Here is a 24,259-nt window from a genome sequence, read left to right as displayed (position 1 = left end):
AATTTTGCCAATAAGACCCTTCTGATTTGTAATTTAAATAGAGACTGTTACTTTATTTGTTCTGAACCATATCCTCTATATCTGAGCCATATCCTACTTATTTTAAGCCGTATCATCTTGTATCTGAGCCGTATCTGAAAATGAAAAAAAAATGAAGTGTTTTTGGGTTCTTCTTGGACGTATCCGACATGTATCAGGCACGTATCCGTATCTCACAGGCATATCCAATACGTATGGTGTCTTTTTAGAGTATCTGTGCTTAGAGGTTTTTGTTTTGTTTTGTTTTTGTTTTTACCCTGCTCATCTACTCTCATAATTTCTATAATGTATGTGACAAAAAATTAATTATTCACTGTAAATCATGCAGGTTTTTAACTTGTATTTAATATATTTTGACTTTAGCTATTGGCAAAAACTAAAATGTCCTTTAAAATCCAAGAAAGCTTGTGTGCGGATGCTGCGTCTTTTGACTTGCCTTCATGAATTCTTACAGCTTGCATTTCTGAATCAAAAAATTGTTTAGACCTTCTATTGCAAGGAGGGATAATTCAAATGACAAATCATGTAATCCAGATAATTTTGGAATTCTCAGAGGTAAATTAAAATGGTTGAATGAATCAATTATATAGATGTTTCCATTCCTTATACTACTTTCACAATGTATATTTTACTGTTCTAATAGTATTTGTACTAGTTCCTTGGCTGATTCAGAAACCAGCTTGTGTCAAGTTGATTTTAGAATACTGAGCATCTGGTTTTACTGGAAAATTTATTTATCATATATTTAGTTATATTTTGAGCCATTTTTCTGCTTTATCTATTTCTTAGGCCTCGTTTGGCAAGCAGCTATTTAGCCTAAAAGTCAAAAAGTTACTAAAAAAACTAAAAAGCCTATAACTTATACCAAAAAGTCAAACATTCCATTTTCTCTCTACTTTTTGCACATCTTTTCGTAAAAAAGCCAAAAAGTCACCCCAAACCTACTAGTTTTTTTTACCTCATATTTTAGCCAAAAAGTCAAAAAGTTACTAAAATAGCCTGTCCCCAAACGAGGCCTTATTTTCATAATATTCACGGGTGATCAATTTTCTGAGTTAAATCATGCATTTCTGGCAGCACTTCTTTTAAAACTTGAGAAGCGGATTGCTGAAGTCCCTATTGAATCCAAAGAATTTGGTTTTACCAAGCCTGGGCCTTACATTTATGAACTACTTGCTGATCTGAACATCACATATAAAACTGCCACAATGCTGATTGGTACAATTGAAGAAGCTATTATGCTTCTTGAGGAAGGTAAGCTATAAACAGTCACATAGCCTTGACAGTTGTGGTTTCAGCATTCTCCAAGTTAATTTTTATGAATGGTTTTATGTGTGGGACTTATAGTTTTGTTAGGCCAATATAATCAAAATAATGAGTCACTTTTTTTTCATATATGTTTTTCTTGTTTATCAATATTTGGATGGACAAATTCATAATTTAGAACATGGATGGTGGTTAGTTTTTTTGTTATCTATCCTCTGATGTATTTTGGTTTATTTTGATCTGGATTCCTTTTTCTTTTCTTTAGATGCAAATGTCACTGATAGTGGAGGGCCACACAAGATGAAGGGAACTGTATGCAGGCTGGATAGTATGGGTGACGTTCTTAAAATAATTTTCAGAGATGGTGGTAGAGCTCATGCTCAATATTATCGTGTAAGTTTGGATATAATGATGTTTTTAACTAATCGTATAGTTAGGTAGGGCAACTATATTATATGCGTTGTAACTTTATAGCTGGAGTTTTTTCCATGAGATAATTGTCTGACTTGATTTTATTTTTATTTTTATTTTTTTGTTTCCTAAGCTTCATGTTCAGGAAGTTGAAGCTAGTGCTGCAGCTGCTTTTAAAGGTGATAGGGAGACATATTTCTTCTAAAGTTTGATTAATTTGATATACTTGATGTGTATTAAATATTATATTTCTGTGATGTACATATGTATTTATTTATTTTTCTCTTTCTTTTGAATTATCAGTTTGTCACTGATGTTTACAATATGTATGTGATCGTATGCACAGAAAATCATTTATATGGAATAAATTCTCTGGATCTAATAAAAAATTAGGACTATGTTGAAGAATAATAACAAGCAAACTGTCTTCAAACTGAAGGTTCGCTTAATTCACTCTGGCTGCAAGGCATCTGGAATCTTGACTGAAGCCTATATGAAATTATGTCATGAAAAGTTGAATTATGTCATTGTGAAGTTTTTCCTTTTTTTTTTTGGAACAACATTGTGAAGTTTTTCCTTTGCCTCATATTAAAGCAACAAATTCTGGAATGGCCTAGTCTTGTAGACTTGCTCCTCTATGCAATTGAAGACATGCATTCTTGCCCTATACCTCCTTATATATTTTCATTGATTTTCATGCTGCAGGTAAGGCTTCTAGAATACTCAGCTGGTGGTGTTTTAATCCAGGAATTGCCATGGAAGAATTCTCCCAGTTGGGTGTTGGATCCATCATTTTGACATCTGGCATATTATCTCCAATGGATTCATTTGCTTAGGAATTGAAGTTGTAAGTCACTTTAGACAGATTGGTCTTAGTGCTTATTTGGTTGTGTCATGAGTTCCGAAATTGATAAAAAAAATGTTTCCTTTTTTCTTTGATTGTCATGTCAGAGAATTTCCTGTTCGTTTGGAGAATCCTCGTGTTATATCTGCAAATCAGATGTGGGCTGGAGTTGTATCGGCTGGTCTATCTAGTTACTCTTTCAACTCCTCATATCGAAGTTGTGATTCTGTAGAGTACATGCTAGAGCTTGGGAATGCTATTGGTATGTAATTAGGTATTGAGAATGCGGGTTGTATGTAATGATAAGCATGTATCACAAACTATCTCTTGGTAAATGATTTGAATACCTTGTGCATGGATAGTTTTGGGATTTGATGGTTTAGGAAGAATATGACTTTTTTAAAACCTGACTTGTTTTCCTGATGGAGGAAAATCTTGGCTTTTCATTGCACTTAACTGAAGATGTTTACATTTTTTACAAGGAAAATTGCAAATGAAGCTTTGTTTAAATCAATCTTCCTTCTGAAGTCAGTAGCCTCATTAGTATGATAACTATTTCATGAAGTTTTTGTTCCGTGGTTATGATGCTTCAGTCAATTTTGCTCAAATTGTACCGGATGGCTTGCTAGTATTTTTTCCATCTTACTACCTTCTGGATCAATGTATTGGGTATTGGAAGAATATGGTAAGGGTTCCAGCACAAGTAGTGAAGATTTATGATCTGTTTGCATTTTATCTTGATGCACCATTCTTCTTACTCTCTAGATTCATACAAACTCAACAATTTCCAGCACAATCTGGGAGAGAATCTGCAAACATAAGCAAGCTGTTGTAGAACCAAGACAATCATCACTTTTCCTTTTGTCAATTGACGTAAGGAAATTAATCTATATACTTGGTCAACATTTCTTCAAATTTCCCTTATATACCATCTTCACCTCAGATATTTCTTATGAATCCATTTTTGGGCAGGACTACATGACTAAGTTGAAGGACTCCACAACTTCTGGTGCAGTATTTTTTGCGGTTTGTTGTGGCAAGGTGTGGCTTCATTTTGAAATTTAAGCAACTGTTAGAATTTACCATCACCTACCACCACTACCACCTCACCTACTCCACTAAACCTAACCCACTACACCACTACCACCTCACCTACTCCACTAAACCTAACCCACTACACCACTATCACCATCCACTACACACCATCCACTACACCTACATCTATATAAGGAACCATTTGTAATAGACAGTAAATAACAACAACACAATACATCAATCAATAATACAGTATTTTTTTAACATGGTATCAGAGCAGGTTTAGAACCTACTATTTTTCGCGTCACCGGCGGGCGGCAACCTCACCTTAGTCGTCCGCCGGACCTCCACCTATTCCGCTTATTTTCTACACATACCTTCCCATCACTGCCCAAATCCGCTCTGTTTCTTCTTCTCTTCATCATTTCACTTGTTGCTTCCAATCGGCGGCCTCTCTCTCTCTGTCGGCCCTGCATCGTAATGGAGGCGGCTGTTGTAACTCAAACGAATGTTGGTGCTGCTGCTAATCAGGACAAGAATCAATCTGTGGCCAAATGCAAGGATCTCCAAGAGCAATTGCAAAGGAATGAGAGCTTTGCAACAGCTGATATTGACGCCAAGCCTAACCAGGAGAAGGAGCTATCTGCTGCAGCAGAGAAGCTAGCAGAGTGTCAAGAAACCATATTTCTTCTTGGCAAGCAACTGAAAGGTTTGCGTCCTCAGACCGAACGTGTGGGGTCTCCATACAGCGAGAGGACTCAGAGGAGCAGTGATGGCTTTACTGAAGAAGAACCAACTACCAGTGGCATGAATTTGCCGGATCTTGATCAGACCGAGATGGATAGTCCCTCCTCTCCCAATTTGCAGAGAGTAGGTAGTGAATCCCCAATGGATCATTACAACCCCACAATTTTTTTTTTTTTATCAACCCACTATCTCTCTATATGGTCCCTTTTTCTCTCTTTCTCTCTCTTCAAGCACCACCACCCAAAAACGAGATCCCTCCCTTTCTTAATACAATACATCTTGTTTTTTCTTTTTTAATAGTCCCACCGAGAGAGGTCCACTTTCCTCCCCCATCAACACCTTTCTTTTTTTAATTTTGTTTTTCCTCACTGGACTGCCACTGTCCTTATCCCACAACTCATTCTCTTTCTCTCTCTCTAATAATCAAACCCATCTTTTACGCACGCCACTGATATACACACCCAGCATAATCATCACTCCCACTAAAACCACATCCTTCACATACCCACTATTTTTAAAACTCATCTTTTACACTGCCCCATATATATATATATATTATTATTTTCTTTTATTTTATTATTTTTGTTTTGTCAAGAGGGGAAACACGTAAAAATAAATAAATAAATAAATAAATAAATAAAATACAATAAAAATAAATAAAAACACACAAACAACCCACACTTTCCATATTTGCAGTACACCCATCTTTTATTCATCTCCGGGATCAACCCCGATCACCATTTTACACACCAAAAAAAAAAAAAAACAAAAAAAAAATAAAAAAAATAAAAATAAAATAAAAATAAAAATAAAAATAAAAAATTACATCACCCACAAACACCCACCTACAGGCGGAATTTTTCTCCTCTACTCTACTGCAGGTCTCTTCTTTTTGCCTCCGTCCTGAGCGGGCCTTGACGGTGTTGCCTCCGTGCTTCCTAGGCCACCAAGCAAGTTGCCTCCTGCCTGCTCCTCCACTGCCGCATATGGCGGCCCTCCAAATCGGAACATCACAGTGGCCTTCCGCTTCAGCTCCTTGTTTTCCGCCTTTAGCACACTTATCTCTGCTCGCGCATCTTTATACATGCGTTGGAGCAGAGCCAGTTGGGCGTTTACATGCTGCACCTCATTTGTCCTACTTTGCAGCCGGTTCGACAAATTTGTGACCGCCGTCATGCTTTCCACACATGCCTTCAAAGTATACTGATTGGCCTCCACATCTGACTGCACTGCCATTCTTTGCTCCACCGACCGCATCGGAAAGTTCAACGGAGCAAACTCCGGGGCGCTTGGTTGAGTTTCCAGTGCCACCGCACCAGTTCTCTCTCTCGTTGACTCGTTGAGGTCGGGAAAGAGGGTGAGCAGCCCGCGGGAAGACGATGAAGCCATTTTCTAGGCACCAGAGTGTTACACAGTATCTCTCTCAGAAATCTCTCTCAGAATATCTCTCGCAGGTTTTTTGCCTCAGCCTCAGCCTCTGTCTTATAGCCGAGGCAGCCACGCGCATCGCGCACCTCTTACCACCAGCCGACAAACGGGCACGCAAGCCAAGGCGCCCACGTGCCTCGCCATCATGTCCGGCACACCTTTTGATGAATTGGGCACGCCTTTTGATGGCACGCCTTTTGACAAAATTGGGCACACCTTTTGAGGGTGCCACTTTTACAAGGGTTCGACAAGACTCTGTAAACTGTCCCGACATTGATTCCGGTTAGTTTCTACAAGGGTCCGACAAGACTCTGTAAACTGTCCCGACATAGATTCCGGTTAGTTTCTACAAGGGTCCGACAAGACTTTGTAAACTGTCCCGACATAGATTCCGGTTAGTTTCTACAAGGGTCCGACAAGACTCTGTAAACTGTCCCGACATTGATTCCGGTTAGTTTCTACAAGGGTCCAGCAAGACTCCGTAAACTGTCACAACAACTGTCACAACATTGTCTTCTACAACGGTCCGACATGACCCCATAAACTGTCTTCTACAACGGTCCGACATGACCCCATAAACTGTCTTCTACATCGGTCTGACACCGCCATCCAGTGTCCTCTACACCGTTATGACACCCCCATACAGTGTCCTCTACAACGTTATGACACCACCATACAGTGTCCTCTACAACGTTATGACACCACCATACAGTGTCTTCACCAACGGTCTGACACGACCATACAGTGTCTCCTATCATTTTTTTTTTTTTATGTATTTTCTTGTTTTGTTCCTCTCTTCAAACTCAAGTTGGTTAGTTTCTATCCTCCTTGAGTTTGCGGGGGGCTGTTAGAATTTACCATCACCTACCACCACTACCACCTCACCTACTCCACTAAACCTAACCCACTACACCACTACCACCTCACCTACTCCACTAAACCTAACCCACTACACCACTATCACCATCCACTACACACCATCCACTACACCTACATCTATATAAGGAACAATTTGTAATAGACAGTAAATAACAACAACACAATACATCAATCAATAATACAGTATATTTTTTTAACAGCAACATCTTGTGTTGTGGTAAACTTGTTTGTTCTTCTGTTGCACTATAAAAATGTATTTAATTGCATTGGAAGCATTTTAAGAGCTCTAAAAAGGCCTTTGGAAGCTTCCAATGAATGTGCACATGATGTGTTAAACAACAGCTATGAATGAACTCAGACAACACTTTTGTCAATTTGTCATCCTTGATGCTATGCTATTACATCATCTTAACAGATGGTTAGTGTTATGATGGTAACTAGAGATGCATGAAATAATCAGGACTCTTTACTTCATTCTACAAGTGGCTTATAATTGAAAAGCCCTGCCTACACTTCTCTTTAAAATCTAAGTATTAAGGAGAGGGAAACTGGAGCATTACAACCAGCACAGATGGGGCAACTCCAGGCGATGTGGGACACATTCCAACACACTCTCCTGGACCAGAACATACAGTAGTTAGACAAATGACACACCAATCACAAGCCCAATCAAGCTTTGATACCAAATTGAGAAGTCTAGTCCACACTTCTCCTTAAAACCTAGGTATTAAGGAGAGAGAAATTTGAATGTTATAACCAGCATAGATGGGGCAACTCCAGGCGATATAGGACACATCCCAACACTAATCAACTTGAATAGATCAAATTATTGGATTTAAAACTGCAATGTTTCAATAGTTTCCTTATGTTTTTGTTGTATTGATTTCTGGATTTTAATATGAATTCAAATTCTTACCATCATGAATCAATTTGTGATTCAAATGTTAGGAAACTGGACAGTTGCAGGGAAGGTGCTCAATATGTTCATAGTACAACGTGGAATTTTGAATTTGTTTCGTGGATCCCATTGTTGGGCATAATTATGTGTGCTGTCCTTGAAGCTGTGTAAATGACTCTCATCTCATTTATCATGTCTTGAATTATAAATTGGCTAGTCTGCTTCCTATACATGTCTCTTGCAATGAGGACTCATGTTGATGACAGCTCCCCAGCTAAGTAGATAACCTCAAACATTGTAGGTGCTGATTGCACAATGTGACCCTTTTCATGCACGTCTCTCACATAATGTTTACCTAAGGTCAACTGAACATGCTCGGAACAGTTTGAAAATAGATACTAATAGTAGTTATGTCTTGTATTGTTGTACATAGGCACCATAACTTGGGTTTCTTTCTGTTAAATTGATCTTCTTGTATTCCTCAACTTCCAGTATACCCAAATATATGTCGTCGATGCTGCATGAATTACCAACTTACCAGTAGTAAGTTTCAGCAGTAAGAAATGATGGCATGTGTAAATCTGAGATACCACTGTTCTTGTATTTTGTGGTGCCAAAATGAATTTAAGTAGTCGTTAAAGAAATGTTTCCTCAGTGTCAAATGTTGCATTTCCATTGATGTCACACATGGTAGGGATGTATATATTGGTAATTGATTACAAGTTTGGAATCTTAAAAAAAAAAAAAAGTCACATTTCTGAAATGCTAGTTAAATAGTACTGGAATGTAGTAACCAAAGTTTTTTTTTTTTTGGGTGCTACCCTTTTAATGATGATACTTGTGAAGACCGAAGTTTGTTGCTACTTCTCATGTCTGCAGTAGACAATCTTTCCAAAGTCCCATTTTTTGTACCATGCTTAATTGCCTTTGTTTTATTAGGTAAGTGAAGGTTTAGATTTTGCAGACCATGCTGGGAGAGCTGTGGTGATCACTGGTATGCCGTTTGCCATGAGGACTGATCCAAAGGTTTGATAATCTTCTTGTCTGTTTTCTCTTGGTTATTGTTGTCCATGATGTGAGTTTTAATTGTATCAACTTTTCGAGATATATTTGGCAATTGGCATTAGTAAAACAAACTTTGGAATCTAGTGTTATCTTGCAAGGCACCCTGACATGCCATTGTGGAACCATACCCAACTTTTTGAGTTGCAGTTCCTTTAAGCTGAATTGACAATGTTTGAGAATATAAGTATATGATGCTTTCTCTGTGCCAGGGCCTTGGTTATCTCTGTGCCAGGGCTTGGTTTGAGGGTTTCTCTATTCAGTCCACCTCCCCTGCTATAATTTGTCATATCATAACTGTTATATCCATGTATTTTCTTCAGGTTAACTTTGCTATGGAACAGAGCACAGACATGCAAATATGGCTGTCTAGATTGTTCATCTTTTGGGATGCTTTCCTAGAAAACCCCTTCTGTTCTTTTGTTCACTCTAACCATATTACATTTTTAATTCATGTGCTTAGTTTTTTTTTCGTCAGGTCACCTTTTTGTTAAATAAATCTTGGCCTTGTTTGGTTTGTGTTTCTCAAAAAATTTTGGGAAAAATTCTCTACAAATAAGTTTTCAAAAGTAATCAAACCAAACAAATTTTTCCAATTTGTTTTTCCAAAACTTGTTTGGTTTACAAATTTTCCAAACAAATCTCTCTCTCATACACATCAAATCAATCACTTTTTCCAAAACTCTCTCAAAATAATTTTTCAAAACATCTTTTGAAAAAAAACCAAACCAAACAAATTTTCGTATTTTTTATCTCAAAACATGTTTCTCAAATACAAACCAAACAAGGCCCTTGTATTTTTTATGTGATGCGTGACAGGTTCGTTTAAAGCGAGAGTACTTGGATCAACACACGCAGTCACAACAAATGGGGTGTAAGGTAGTCTTGTTACCACCTATGAAGCATGGACACGGCAGATTTCATGCCGTGGCAGTGTCTGACACGGGGACACGCCGGGGACACGTACGGGACACGCCGGGTGGCGTGTCCCTTTAATTTAATTATTTTTTTTGCAGGGGACACGGTGGAGACACGGCGGAGACACGCGTGTCCACCAAATCTGGACACGAGTGTCCAAATCTGGACACAGAGAGCAAAAAAGAAGAGTAAAGGAGAAGAGCGAAGGTGTTGAAACAAACCTGAACTTCGATCCAGTCCAGTTGACTCGCCGGCAGCCTCCATGACCTCCACCGTAAGCCGTCGACCTCGACCTCCATCCCCTTCGACTTCGACGATCCAGTCGCCCTTTGACTTCGACGATCCAGTCGCCCTTTGACTTTGACGAGCTCTATCTCTCTCACCTTCTCTCTCTCCCTCGCGATCGCGATCGCGATCGATCGCTATCGCGATCGATCGCTTCTTCCTCTCTCTCTCTCTCTCTCGCGTCTGTCTTCTTTCATCTACTGGACTCATATATATATAATATAACTATTATTATTATAATAATAATAACTAATAGTATTATTATTATAATAGTTATAAAAGATGATTATATAACTATTATTATTATATAACTATTATATTATATATACTCATACATATTAATAAAAATAAATAAACATGTATATAAAATAAAATAAAAAAATTAATTAGAACATATTACTTAAAAAATATAATAAATAAATAAAATAATTAATATGTATTAAAATAAAAATATTTATAAAAAAATTAAAAAATCTGCCGTGTCCCCTGCCGTGTCCGTGTCCCCATTTTTTAAAAATTAACGTGTCCCGTGTCAGTGTCCGTGTCCGTATGTGTGTCCGTGTCCGTGTCCGTGCTTCATAGGTTACCACCAAACATGACATAGAACTTTACTCTTTAGTAATTTTTCTCGTCTATAGATAAACTACTTTTAGTTTTTTTAATCTCATTTTTTTTATAAAAAAGCGTACTTATACACATCGAAATTGCAGGTTCTGACTGGAGAAGAGTGGTACAGTCAAGAAGCATTGCGGGCTGTGAATCAGGCTGTTGGGCGTGTCATTCGTCATCGCCATGACTATGGTGCAATTATTTTTTGTGATGAAAGGTTGTAGTTATTTTTTTGCAAAAAACTGGAAATTGCATTGAAATGTAGCCATTTGTTGTCACAATTGTATATTACATCCTGCATGTTCTCAGTGGTTCCTTCTAAAATGTGAAACCAGGTGCAATAGATCTGCAAAGTCATCAATTCTTTTACATTTTAATTCAAGTTTTTGTTATATTTTCTATATGTCAGGAAGATGTCTGATCATTTGTATGCTTTGCTTTTGTATGAGAGGGTGCTAGTCCTATGATTTTTGTCATTGCTCTTATTGAATTGCTAGTAATGTTTTCAGTTTGGTGAACATGAAAATTTTGTCCTTTCTTTTTACCTGTCTATTAATCCTGTTAGATTCCAGAGTTCTTCATTAAACTAATCTAGTTTTTTTCTGTCACCTCCTGTGTTGTAAACAGGTTTGTCCTTTCTTTTTACCTGTCTATTAATCCTGTTAGATTCCAGAGTTCTTCATTAAACTAATCTAGTTTTTTTCTGTTACCTCCTGTGTTGTGAACAGGTTTGTACATTCAAGTCGCCAGTCCCAGATATCACTTTGGATACAGCCTCATATCAAGGTGCATTTTGTGGGGGTTGTATTGAGATTTATGGTTTGAAAACTCACACTTACACACTGTTACCCATGCAGTGTTACTCCAAATTCGGGAATGTAGTTTTCACATTGACATGTTTTTTCCGAGATGGAGCAATTTGCGGTCCTGCAAAGCTGGAACTAACACAGAGTGAAGACCATGGTTAGTATCTTTTAGCTAAAGGATACTAGTTTCACATTTTTTACAGTACATTTCTATGTTCTACGTTCATGACATTTATGTGCAAGTGTTTAAGTAGACCCTAGGAATTTATTAAAATCATCGATCTTTGTGGATCATATGCATCGATTTGTTCCAAGAAATGTGTTGGTTCCCTAGCTTTTGTTAAAGGAAAATTTACTGTCTCATCTTTTTGGCCATTAAAGTAATTAAGAAATTTACTCCAAGCTAGTTGCAATAGAAGTATTGGCAAGTAGAGGGTCAATTGCAATTGGTGGCCTTTTCCTGATTGCAGTGCAGTGGCTTAAATCCAGTAAAGCTGTTTGGATTTTCATTTTTAGTATTTTGAGCTTTCTGAGCCCAAGTTTTTATTTGCTTGGTTATGGTTGTTGATTATCAAGCTTATCATCAAAAGCCAAAGGGTATGGGGTGATAAAGAAGTTTGGTTTGCAGAAGATAATCTCATTAAGAGCTATATTACTAATGATATATGAATGGAGATGTAAAGCTGTAAACACAACTTTATTAAAAAGCATTAAGACGATGCAAAGAATACAAAAATGTAGCCCACAAAAGGACTAAACAGAACTAACTAATCAAATCCTCCACAAAATCTACAAAAACGAAAAGGAGAAGCGTACAAAAACCAACATACACAACATCTTGTAGTTTTCCAAATATCAAATTTAGATTACTTCTTTTTATATGAAGAAAATACACATTTAAAAGTGCTTCAGCTCCTTGAGTCACAGTTCTATAGCAGATTCTTACACCGGCTTGTACTTTCCTAATACTGATTGAAATAATTTAGAGAAGAGCAGCAAATTGATCACCTCCTTGAATCCAGTTCTGATAAGAATTTTACTTAACCTAATAAAGGAATAAACGCCCTGGAAAATGACTCCAATACTATTTATACCACTTGGGTAATGGGGAAACCAAATTGTTTCATTATTTTCTGTTTGTTGAGATCTTGAAAGAACTTATTTTGGCATCTTAAAGTTTGTAATGTCTGTATGCTTGTCTTTTGACCTAAAGGCTATGTTTGCTAAAATTATCTGAATGATTTTGGAGACCGAACCCAACGGTCCTCCCATTTCTATTTCAAGGGTGAGTCTTGCACATATTTCTTGGTTTGTGCAATTTAAAAAGTTGGTTAAATATGTGTAAGAATTTATGTATTATTGATTGATGTCTTGATTGATAGATTACAAGATTCATTAATTACAATTCCTATACAATCTATATATAGAAGAAAATGTGGTAGTAGGTGTAGTGGAGGTGATAGTGGGTTAGGTGAAGTGGAGTGTGTAGTGGAGTAGAGGTAGGTGAAGTGGAGTGTGTAGTGGAGTAGGTGAAGGTAATGTGGTAGTAGGTGTAGTGGAGGTGATAGTGGGTTAGGTGAAGTGGAGTGTGTAGTGGAGTAGAGGTAGGTGAAGTGGAGTGTGTAGTGGAGTAGGTGAAGGTAAAGATGAGAAATTCTAACAGCCCCCCGCAAACTCAAGGAGGAGAAAAACTAACCAACTTGAGTTTGGAGAGAGTAACAAAACAAGAAAATACATAAAAATAAAAAAGGATAGGAGACACTGTATGGTCGTGTCAGACCGTTGGTGAAGACACTGTATGGGGTGTCATAACGTTGTAGAGGACACTGTATGGTGGTGTCAGACTGATGTAGAAGACAGTTTATGGGGTCATGTCGGACCGTTGTAGAAGACAATGTTGTGACAGTTTACGGAGTCTTGCTGGACCCTTGTAGAAACTAACCGGAATCAATGTCGGGACAGTTTACAGAGTCTTGTCGGACCCATAAAGGAGCTAACCGGAATCAATGTCGGGACAGTTTACAGAGTCTTGTCGGACCCATAAAGGAGCTAACCGGAATCAATGTCGGGACAGTTTACAGAGTCTTGTCGGACACTTGTAAAAACTAACCGGAATCAATGTCGGGACAGTTTACAGAGTCTTGTCGGACTCTTAAAAAGTTGCACCCTCAAAAGGTGTGCCCAATTTTGTCAAAAGGCGTGCCATCAAAAGGCGTGCCCAATTCATCAAAAGGCGTGCCATCAAAAGGCGTGCCATCAAAAGGCGTGTCCACTTTGTCAAAAGATGTGCCATGAAAAGGCGTGCCAGTTTGTCGGGCGGCAAGAGGCGCGCGATACGCGTGGCTGCCTCGGCTATTTAACCAAGACGAAGGCTGAGGCTGAGGCATACCATTCTGAAACCTCTGAAACCAACCCTTCGCTGAAAAAACTCTGCCTCTGCGGAGAGAGAAACTGTGGAACACTTTGTTGCCATTCTGTCACCAACCCTTCCGAACATTACCAGTCTGAAATTGCTATTTCGCTGAAACACTTAGCAACCCAAAAACATGGCCTCTTCTTCCCGTCAAGCTACCCAGAACCTGCTCACGCTCTTTCCAGAACTGAACGAGCCCACAAGAGAAATAACTGGTGCGGTGACCAGTGAACCTCAACCAAACACCTCTGGTTTTGCTCCATTGAACTTTCCGATGCGGTCGGTGGAGCAAAAAATGGCGGTACAAACTGATATTGAGGCTAATCAGTATACTCTGAAGTCATGCGTGGAAACCATGACGGCGGTCACAAATTTGTCGAACCGGCTGCAGAGTAGGACAAATGAGGTGCAGCATTTAAATTCCCAGCTGGCTCTGCTCCAACGCATGTATAAGGATGCGCGAGCAGAGATAAGTGTGCTGAAAGCAGAAAATAAGGAGCTGAAGCGGAAGGCCACTGTGATGTTCCGATTTGGAGGTCCGCCGTATGCTGCAGTGGAGGAGTATGGAGGAGTGAACGTGCTCGGCGGCGTAGGAAACACGGAGGCAGCACCGTCAAGGGCCGCCCAGGACGGAGGAAAGAAGAAGAGATCTGCAGCAGAGTAGAGAAGAAAAATCCCACTGTGGGTGTTGGGTGTGTTATGGTGGTTTTTTTTTTTTTTTTTTTTTTTTTTTTTTTTTTTTTTCTCGTGTAAAATTATGATCGGGGTTGATCCTGACATGAATAAAATAAGTGTGTTTGGCAAACTCGAATGGTAGGTGTGGTAAGGCAGAAAAATCAACTGGAATGAATTTTTTTTTTTTTTTTTTTTTTTTTTTTTTTGAAAATAATAATAATAATAATAATAATAATAATAATATTAATATGGAAATCATGGAGTGGGCGGTGGTACAAAAATATTGTGTAGAAAAAGAGGGAGATGGTGGAAAAGAGAGGCCACTCATGTTATTAAAATAAATTAAGGAATTAAAAAAAGTGATATTGGTTTTGTTTTCAAAAAGATGGATTAAAATAAATATAAAAAAAGAAAAAGAAAGTGGAGACCATGATGAAAGGTGGGAACAAGTGTGCTGGTGCTGTGTTGTAATGGTCAGAAAGAGAGATAAGAAAATAAAATAAAATAAATTTCAAGGTGCTGTGTTGTAATGGCATTGAAATATCCACCATCATAAAGAGTATCAGTGGTGCTGCATATGTTTATGAGCATTATTTGAGGCCTTTCTTTCTTAACCCACAGCAGACTGTTAACGTCTAGTATGTCCCAAGGAAGAAGGACATCTTCAGTAAGCCAGATGACATTCTAACTGCTGCTGAGAAGTACATAGAAGAACATGGCCTGGAAGCATTTGAGAAGCTTGTTAGCAAGGATAGGGAAACCAAGTTCAGGAGTAGCAATTACACGTATTTTGATAAGGACCACAGCTATTGAGCCTTGTTTGGCTGAGGGAAACACCTTTTTTCCGCTGCTGTTAGGAGTATCTTTCCGGTGGAGAAGCTGCTATGGACTATTTGGGGAGAGTGATGTCGAAAGCCGGAGCCTTGGATCTCGCCACCGGCGTCGGCGGAAAGATCGAGAAAGACGATGTTCTCTCCGCTGTCCAGAAGTATGAGCAGTATCACGGCTACTATGATGCCGAGAGAGAATGAGATGTTATGAAGATATGATGAGGAGGTAGGTATGTAGTAGACAATTCTAGCGGACTAGGTTGAGGTCCGGCGGGCGGCCAAGGCGAGGTTGCCGCCCGCCGGTGAAGCGAAAAAATATTAAATTCTTAACCTTGCTCTGATACCATGTAAGAATTTATGTATTATTGATTGATGTCTTGATTGATAGATTACAAGATTCATTAATTACAATTCCTATACAATCTATATATAGAAGAAAATGTGGTAGTAGGTGTAGTGGAGGTGATAGTGGGTTAGGTGAAGTGGAGTGTGTAGTGGAGTAGAGGTAGGTGAAGTGGAGTGTGTAGTGGAGTAGGTGAAGGTAATGTGGTAGTAGGTGTAGTGGAGGTGATAGTGGGTTAGGTGAAGTGGAGTGTGTAGTGGAGTAGAGGTAGGTGAAGTGGAGTGTGTAGTGGAGTAGGTGAAGGTAAAGATGGGAAATTCTAACAATATGCTATGATAATGGTTTGCTTATGTCCTGTCGCAGGAAATGTGAGTAGATTGGAAACTGCACGGCCCTTTGACAAACTTCACTTGGAAAACTTAGTTGCTCCACTGGTATTTCTTTGATTATTTCTGAGTGATAACTCATACTCCACTGTAGAAAAAGTTATCCGTGGCGTTTGTCTATTTTCACTGTTTCCTCTTTCTTGCTGGCGGATTTGTATGCAGACTATGCCAATGGATTCAAATTGCTGTAATAAGTTTTCATCTTCTATATCTGAGGTTGAAGACATATCTAGCCAATGGGGAGGAATTCTTCCTGCCAATCGTTCATCTCTGATTCCGTCAGCAAAAGCCCAGTTTAATGTTGAAACATTCAGGTGATCTGTTCAGCAATCAGAAAAGTTATTGATTCCTGGGAGGAAAAGCATACATCAAATAAACTGTGAACAAGTTTTGACCAGTAATTCCTCAGTGGATGAAGAAACAAGGGGAGGACTGATTGCATTATGTTCTTTGAAGAAGCCTAAATTGGAGCCTGTTCTAACACAACATATTGAGAATTCTCACGAACCTTCATCGATTGTCAGGGAAGCACAACTGAACACCACTTCTACCATAAACAATTTGATGAAACACGAGAAATTGCAGGTCAGTGATTATGGAAGCTTCCAAAATGCTGAAGTTGGTTTAGCAGTGCTGCTTGGAGATGAGATGATTGCACAAAGAAAAACAGAAATGTTTAGTCAGAAAAGCAAGGTGGTTCTGTCTAGTCCTTCACCTTGTGGTGATGAAGAAAGAAGAGGAAATGCTTTTCTGATCCAGGTTAAATTCAAACTAGATTCATATGGTCAACATTAAGATTTGTGCCTTACATCAAATCCACCCATTTAATCTCTTGGTTACTTTTTATCATACTGGGACAACCATGATTTATCACATTGTAGATGATTGGGTGGTGCCAATAGTCGTCTAGTAAAAACTATCTGACAATAATATTTTGAGAGCTGATATGCAAATCAGACTATGTTTTTGTTAGAATGTGTTAGAATATTTCCTATTTTATTCTTATGTATATTCAGTATCTTTATTTTATGCCTTAGGGCACTCCTATAATTATGGCGATGATCTAATATAAAAGGGGATGAGATACCACTCATACCTTCTCTTCTCAAAATTGACATGGTATTAGAGCCACTCTAAAAACCCTAGCAACCACAACCTTACGGCAACCATCACACCACCACCGCACCACCACACCAGCTGCAGTCCCCACCACACCAGCCGCAATCCCCCTAGGGATCTGCCAGCACCAGTCGCAGCCTCTTAGGGCTCCGATAGTCTTAGCTGCACCCTCTTAGGGCTTCGGCAGCCCTAGCCGCAACCTCCTAGGGCTTCGACAGCACCCTGGGGCTCTTCAGAGCCTTACTTTTCCTAGCCTAGGTCTATCGGCAGGCTTGGAGGTTCAGTCGGGGGTGTTTTTTCCTCCCTCCTCAGGCTGCCAATAGCCTCTCAGGAGCTCTGGTTCAGTCGGGTCTCTCTCTTGGGTCTGGGTTGCATTGACGTCATCAATCTGTGACCATTGGTTTTGTTTTCTATTTATGTAATTCTTAGTCTTTCTATTCATGTAATTCTCTTCTCTCTGTTTTTTGTCTCTTCTCAAAAAAAAAAAAAAAAAAAAACTATGTTCTCTTAAATTCTTTTTGTTTTGTTTGTTATGTTTTTCCATCTTCCGAATTTGTGATTAGACCAGTGTTTGTTGTGCGGGTTCCTTAGTGGAGTATTCATGACGGAATTGACTAATGAGTCTACTACTTCGCAACTTGCTTCTCAGGGTGCGAGTCCTGTTTTGCCTCCTATTGTGATTGATTCCCTCAACCCTGGCCAAAAAATCACCACCTCTCTCTTTGATAGATAGAATTATCTAGCGTGGTTGTAGAGTTTGACTATTTTTTTGAAGAGCAAAGGGAAGCTAGGATATGTTGATGGGGGCATGTTCAGGCCCCCAGTACCACGGATCCTGGTTATGATCAGTGGGAGATTACCAATTCTTTAATCATGGGTTGGTTGATACATTCCATGGTTCCGGAGATTGGTGAGGGATACTTATCTATGGATACATCACAGGATATTTTGGTGGTTATGGCCACTACGTATTCCCACAAAGGCAATTGTTCATAGACTTTTGAGTTGCGACGTTTCATTGACCGGTCCGTCCAGGCTGAGATAACTATCCTTTCAGTATTTTACTTTCCTTAGCAATGGGTGGAAGAGACTTGATCATCTTCAGGACTACAAGCCTGCCTATCCCCTTAATTTTGCGGGGTACCGGAAATTTGTTGAACAAGTGCGGGTTTTTCAAGTTTTTAGAAAGTCTGAATGTAGAGTTTGATCCTGTTAGGAGTCGTGTGCTTGGTATGGATATGCTTCCTTCTCTCCAAGAAGCATTTGCTTATGTGCAAAATGAGGAGAGTCGTCGTTCTGTTATGCTTTCGCCTGCCTCTTCTGATCGATCTGTCTTGGTTTTTGAGAAGGATACCCTCTTATGTAACTATTGTCGTCACCCTCGCCACACCCGTGAGACTTGTTGAAAGTTGCATGGGCTGCCATCTGGGGGTCGTGGAGATTGTTGTGGTTCTCGAGGGGGTCGCTTTTGTCAGTCTAGAGACCGATGGCCCAATGCCCGAGCCTATCATTTTGTTGCAGTTGAGCCACAGTCCCCCGCTCTGGTTGTTTCATTTACTGATATCTCTGGTTTTTCTACTTCTGATTTGGAGATTGCTCTTCGCCACTTGCTAAACCGTTGGGCATCTAGTTCATCTTCAAGTAATTTTGCCCATTCAGGTAACTTAGCTTTTCCTACAAGTACTTTCCTATCTCATCAAACGTTACCGTGGATTATCGATTTTGGTGCTTTCGACCATATGTCTGGGTCTTCTGATTTGTTCTCTATATATAACCCTTCTTTAAAACAGGATAAAGTTTGAATTGTTGATGGTACTATTTCTTCTATGTCTGGGAAATGTTTAATTCATGCCACTGTTTCACTTCTTTTGTCTTCTGTTCTACATGTTTCCAATTTTAGTGTTAATCTTTTATCTTTAAGTCGTATTACTCAGGACTTAAATTGTAGTGTGACCTTTTTTCGTAATCATTGTTTGTTTCAGGACCTTGTCACGAGGAAGACGATTGGTAGTGGTAGAAACGAGAATGGCCTCTATATCCTAGATCAAACAGACAAGCTGGCTCATTCATTCATTCAGTTACTATCTACCAAGGAAGACCTATGGCTGTGGCACCGTCGTCTTGGGCATCTATTTTTTTTGTTACTTAAGCATCCATTTCCTTCAGTTTTTTTGAAAAATAATGTTTCTGAGTTTCACTGTGAGTGATGTCAACTTGGAAAACAACACAGAGTTTCTTTTGCTCCTTCTATTAATAAAAGTTTAATTTCTTTTTCATTGATTTATTTTGATGTATGGGGTCCCTCTCGTTTTGTGTTTTTAAAGGGTCAACGATGGTTTGTCACCTTTATTGATGATTGTTCTAGGATCACTTGGGTGTATCTTATGAAGGACAAATGTGAGGTTTTTTTCTAGGATCACTTGGGTGTATCTTATGAAGGACAAATGTGAGGTTTTTTTCTATGTTTCAAAATTTTCATAAAATGATTTGCACTCAGTTTGGGGTGGTTGTCAAAATTTTGCGTTCTGATAATTTTGGGGGGGGGGGGGGTGGGGAATACATTGACTCTGGCCTTGCTAGCTATTTTGCCACTCGTGGTATTATTCACCAAACTTTTTGTACCAGTACCCCTCAACAAAATGGTGTTGTAGAGCATAAAAACCGCCTCTTCTTGATATTGCGCGTTGTTTATCCTTTGAAATGCGTGTTCCTAGATCATATTAGGGGGAAGCTGTTCTCACTGCAGCCTTCCTCATCAATCGTCTGCCTACTAAGTTCTCTACAAACACACTCCTCTTCAGGTTTTGTTAGCGTCCTACTCTTCTGGTTTCTCCATTCCTCCCAAAACCTTTGGGTGTGTGTGATTTGTTCATAACGATTCTCTTACCCGTGGTAGGTTGGATCCTAGGTCTCTTCGGTGTGTCTTCCTGGGTTACTCTGCCACACAAAAGGGTCACACAAAAGGGCTACAAGTGTTATCATCCACCCTCTCGGAAATGGTTTGTCTATATGGATGTGTCTTTCTTTGAGTCTTAATCCTATTTCTTGTCCTTTCCGGTGTCCCAGTCATCCTTTCAGGGGGGAGCCTTGGTGTGAAGCGATTTCTGTATCACTACCATCAGTGATTGAGCAGGTTGAGAATGTTAATGGTGACCCAGTTATTGAGAATGTTGAGTTTGAATCCGCTGTGAAAGATGTTGAGTCTGAATCCGCAATGAAAGACGTCAAAGTTTATGTGAGGGATAAGGATAGAATAAAAGTTACTTGGGTACAAGAGACCAATTCAGATTCTCCACTGCTATCTTCTCCTTCTAATGAGTGTTTAGAATCCTCTTCTTCTAATGAAACTCCTGATAACTCTATTCTTTCTGATCTAGATGTTCCCATTGCTAAAAGGAAGGGGGTTAAGTCTTGTACTCAACATCCTATTTCTCATGTTGTCTCCTACACTAATCTGTCTTCTTTCTATAAAGATTTTCTGTCTAAAGTTTCTTCTGTGAGTCTTCCTTCTAATTTTCAGGATGCTCTTTCTACTCCTGAGTAGAAGCATGCCATGATGGAGGAGATGAGAGCCTTTGCTAAAAATGGCACTTGGGAATTGATTGAGTTACCTAAGGGCAAACGACCTGTTGGATGTAAGTGGGTGTACACTATGAAGCACAAAGCCGATGGTTCAATTGAACGTTACAAGGCAAGATTGGTGGCCAAGGGCTTTACACAGACTTATGGAGTAGACTACCAGGAGACATTTGCACCTGTTGCTAAGATGAACTCTGTCAGAGTCCTCTCCCTTGTCTTTAATCTCGATTGGCCTCTCCATCAATTTGATGTGAAGAATGCTTTCCTCCATGGAGGTTTGGAAGAAGAAGTGTACATGGACATTCTCTCAGGCTTTAAGGGTGTTAAAACCAAAGAAAAAGTGTGCTGACTACGGAAGTCACTTTATGGACTCAAACAGTCTCCTAGGGTTTGGTTTGAGAGGTTTACTCAGGTTGTGTTGCGATATAGTTTCAAACAGAGTCAAGCTGGTCATACTTTGTTCGTGAAATACTCCTCACATGGTAAGATGACAGCTCTTATTGTTTATGTGGATGATATTGTACTCACAGGGGATGATGTTAAGGAGGTTCCTCGGTTAAAGGAGTATTTGGCCAATGAGTTTGAAATCAAAGACTTAGGTAACTTGAAGTACTTTCTAGGCATTGAGGTTGCTTGGTTCAAAGATGACATCTTCATATGTCAAAGAAAGTATGTGTTTGATTTGCTAAAAGAAATTGGGATGCTTGGAAGTAAAGCCTGTGATACACCATTAGAGCCTGGACTGAAGCTTAGTGAGGATCAAGGAGGTGAGCTTGTAGACAGGGAGAGATACCAGAGGCTAGTTGGTAAGCTTATCTACGTATTTCATTTGTGTCCTGACATTGCTATTGTAGTGAGTATGGTTAGTCAGTTTATGCATGCTCCACGTGCAATTCACTTAGAGGCAGTTATATGGATTCTAAGGTACTTGAAGTTTTCTCTGGGAAAAGGGTTTCTAGTTCTCAAAACATGGTCAACTTAGTGTGGAGGCATATACAAATATTGATTGAGCTGGATCAGTCACTGATAGAAGGTCAACCTCTAGCTCTTGTACCTTTGTTGGAAGAAATCTCGTTACTTGGAGAAGCAAGAAACGAAATGTAGTTGCGAGGTCTAGTGTAGAGGCTGAATTCAGAGCTATGGTTCAAGGTGAGTGTGAGCTATTATGGATTAGACTATTTTTGAGGGATTTGGGGATTCATCAGAGAGATTCTATGAGGCTATACTGTGAAAATACGGCAGCCATCAACATAGCTCACTATCCGGTTCAGCGTGACAGGATCAAGTATGTGGAGATTGATAGGCATTTTATTAAGGAAAAGCTCACTAGTGGCACTATATGTATGCCATTCGTGAGGACTGGGGACCAACTGGCTGATGTTCTCGCCAAAGGATTAGGGAATAAACCATTCCGTGACATTCTTAACAAGTTAGGCGTGAGAGATATCTTTGCCTCAACTTGAGGGAGAGTGTTAGAATATTTCTTATTTTATTCTTATGTATATTCAGTATCCTTATTTTATGCCTTAGGGCACTCCTGTAATTATGTTGATGATTTAATATAAAAGGGGATAAGATACCACTCATACCTCTAGCTTTTCTCTTCTCAAAACTGACGGTTTTCTCCGTCTTTGTCAATGTTGTTTGACTCTCCATATTACAAATTATTATTATTTTTTTTGTGTTGTTTCTGATCTGGAAAATGTGGACTAAAAAAATAAATACACTTGGTGTTTCCTTTCTGTAGAGATTTATATTCTATTAAGACTCGATCACCAATTGTTTGAGAATTTTCAAGACTGAGACGGAAGACAAGCCAAGCATATAAATTGTTCCTGTGTATTCTTGTAATAGGAGATTTGTCATTATCAATATATCAAATGAGAGAAAAATAATTATGTTTTGTTTAGTCACCAAATGATTTTAGCTAGAATTCAAGTAAGAAGCATTCCTTGAGATTTCGTATCTACCATCACCTCCATTCTGACTATTAAACATAACAATTCTTCCTTGAAATTTAATGTCGGCACCATCTCGTCCCTACCATGCACCATCCTCCTTTCACATATGTTTCTTTGTTCTTACATATATGTGTTCTCTTTATTGAATTATGCAATTGAAAAAGGTTGAAAAAGGTCATTACTTCAGTAGATAACATGAATTAATGTATTAATCAGATCAAAGCAAGCCCAATTGTCTAAAATAACTGAATTTAGAGATGAGTTGATCGACTTTGTGACAAAACCTCAGCAAGGTCAGCTAGGAAATAAGGATTTTTTAGTCTCTTATCCTTGAGAGTCTTTCCGTAACTAGGTATTATGAATTTTCTGTGTGTTTTAAAAATGACCTTAAAGGAGTTTTTCTGGCACCTCCATCCTAAAAAAATTTAAGTATTCCATGATGTACCCCTACAAAGTACCCCTACAAAGTATCTTGAAAAGTTCCTCATGGAATACATATTTTGCAGAAGAACATTGTAGCCTCGAGTAGATTTGGCAGTAACGTTACACTTGACTTTTTGGAACTCTTATTTCTGAATACTGCTATATTGTTCTCACTCAAATTAAGAAAGCAAAATTGACCATCTTATGCTTTCCTTATCTTGGATGTCAATGAACAGTTTTTGACTAAGCATATGTTTGAACTGCGAGCCTTACAGGTTAAAGAGAAGCTTACTGATGCAGACTATAAAGAATATTTGGGTTTTATGAAAGCACTCAAGTCTAAAACCATGAAGATAGATCAAGTTTTACAGATTGTTCTCTTTTCCAAATAGGTTCCCACATCTTGAAAGGTAAGAGCGCTATCTACACTACCAGTTCTATGTGGTTCAAAATCATTCTTTATGACGGAACCTATTCACTGCTTGAGTGTGGCTACTGATAAAGTAGTGAAACAAAAAAAAAAAAAGAGCTGCTGCACCTCCTGCAGTCTTTGCTTGTGATATCCCAGCAGTTTTGTCCTGTGTTCTAATATCATGCTATTTGGAGTATATCATATCCGCAAGTTTAATTTTGTCATTTTATTTTTCTTTGATCATATTTTGTGCAGTATGACTGAGCACATCCAAGAACAAAATTGATAATGTGATATAACTTGCTAGATACTTAAGCCTAAACACACTGCATCCTGTATGTGTTATTTGTTGCACAGGATCCACTTTTCTATTGCTGGTAATTTTTCTTTCATTAGATCTTTTTGAGAATGGATAGAAGCATGTTGGCAATTCTGATTTAGTAACTTGGGATGGAATGTATCGAACTTTAGCTTGCTTTTTTCTAGATATACTCCTGTACTTTTTTTTAAAAAAAAAAAAAAAACTGGAATTGCATCTTGCATGTGTTTGTAGATGCGCTTGCACTCTTTGCTCACTTCTATTGTAATTTCAGTCAGTAGTTGGCACTTGATAAACCAGATACATCCATTGTTCCCAATGGCTTCCCTCTTTCTATTAAATTAAAATTGATTTAACTCTCTATTCAAGTCAATCCAACAAGACTTTATCTTCATTATTTTGGATTGAGCACACGAATCTACGTCATTAGCTCCTTTTGAACTTGCTTGAGAGAGAGACAAAGATTATTATATAATTTGATTTAACTCTCTATTCAAGTCAATTGCTTTAGCCTTGCATTAAGACAACCTTTTCTGTCATGATCCAAACCCGCTCCTATAGGTTTAGTGTCG

General features: G+C 38.8%; 1 protein-coding gene and 1 pseudogene across 2 annotated transcripts; both read left to right on the top strand.

Annotated features, from left to right (window-relative positions):
• The first annotated feature begins 283 nt into the window (after positions 1–283).
• LOC114277892 (regulator of telomere elongation helicase 1 homolog) lies at positions 284–16,883 on the top strand (annotated as a pseudogene). Its single transcript, XR_014357322.1, has 16 exons — positions 284–594; positions 1,117–1,293; positions 1,571–1,698; positions 1,850–1,895; positions 2,422–2,563; positions 2,668–2,822; positions 3,154–3,245; positions 3,326–3,433; positions 3,533–3,601; positions 8,487–8,573; positions 9,429–9,488; positions 10,523–10,638; positions 11,150–11,207; positions 11,279–11,384; positions 15,852–15,922; positions 16,037–16,883. The product of XR_014357322.1 is annotated as a regulator of telomere elongation helicase 1 homolog (transcript).
• LOC114277895 (regulator of telomere elongation helicase 1 homolog) lies at positions 16,305–23,690 on the top strand. Its single transcript, XM_028219850.2, has 2 exons — positions 16,305–16,633; positions 23,232–23,690. Exons 1-2 carry the CDS (start codon positions 16,439–16,441, stop codon positions 23,346–23,348), a joined length of 312 nt encoding a protein of 103 aa, XP_028075651.1. The 5' UTR covers positions 16,305–16,438; the 3' UTR covers positions 23,349–23,690.
• The last annotated feature ends 569 nt before the right edge of the window (positions 23,691–24,259 follow it).

The sequence above is a fragment of the Camellia sinensis genome, chromosome 15, assembly GCF_055761805.1.
Source record: "Camellia sinensis isolate YWXY chromosome 15, ASM5576180v1, whole genome shotgun sequence".
Classification (NCBI taxonomy): domain Eukaryota; kingdom Viridiplantae; phylum Streptophyta; class Magnoliopsida; order Ericales; family Theaceae; genus Camellia; species Camellia sinensis.
The sequence above is the reverse complement of the archived record's forward strand: the minus strand, read 5'-3'. Positions and strand labels throughout refer to the sequence as shown.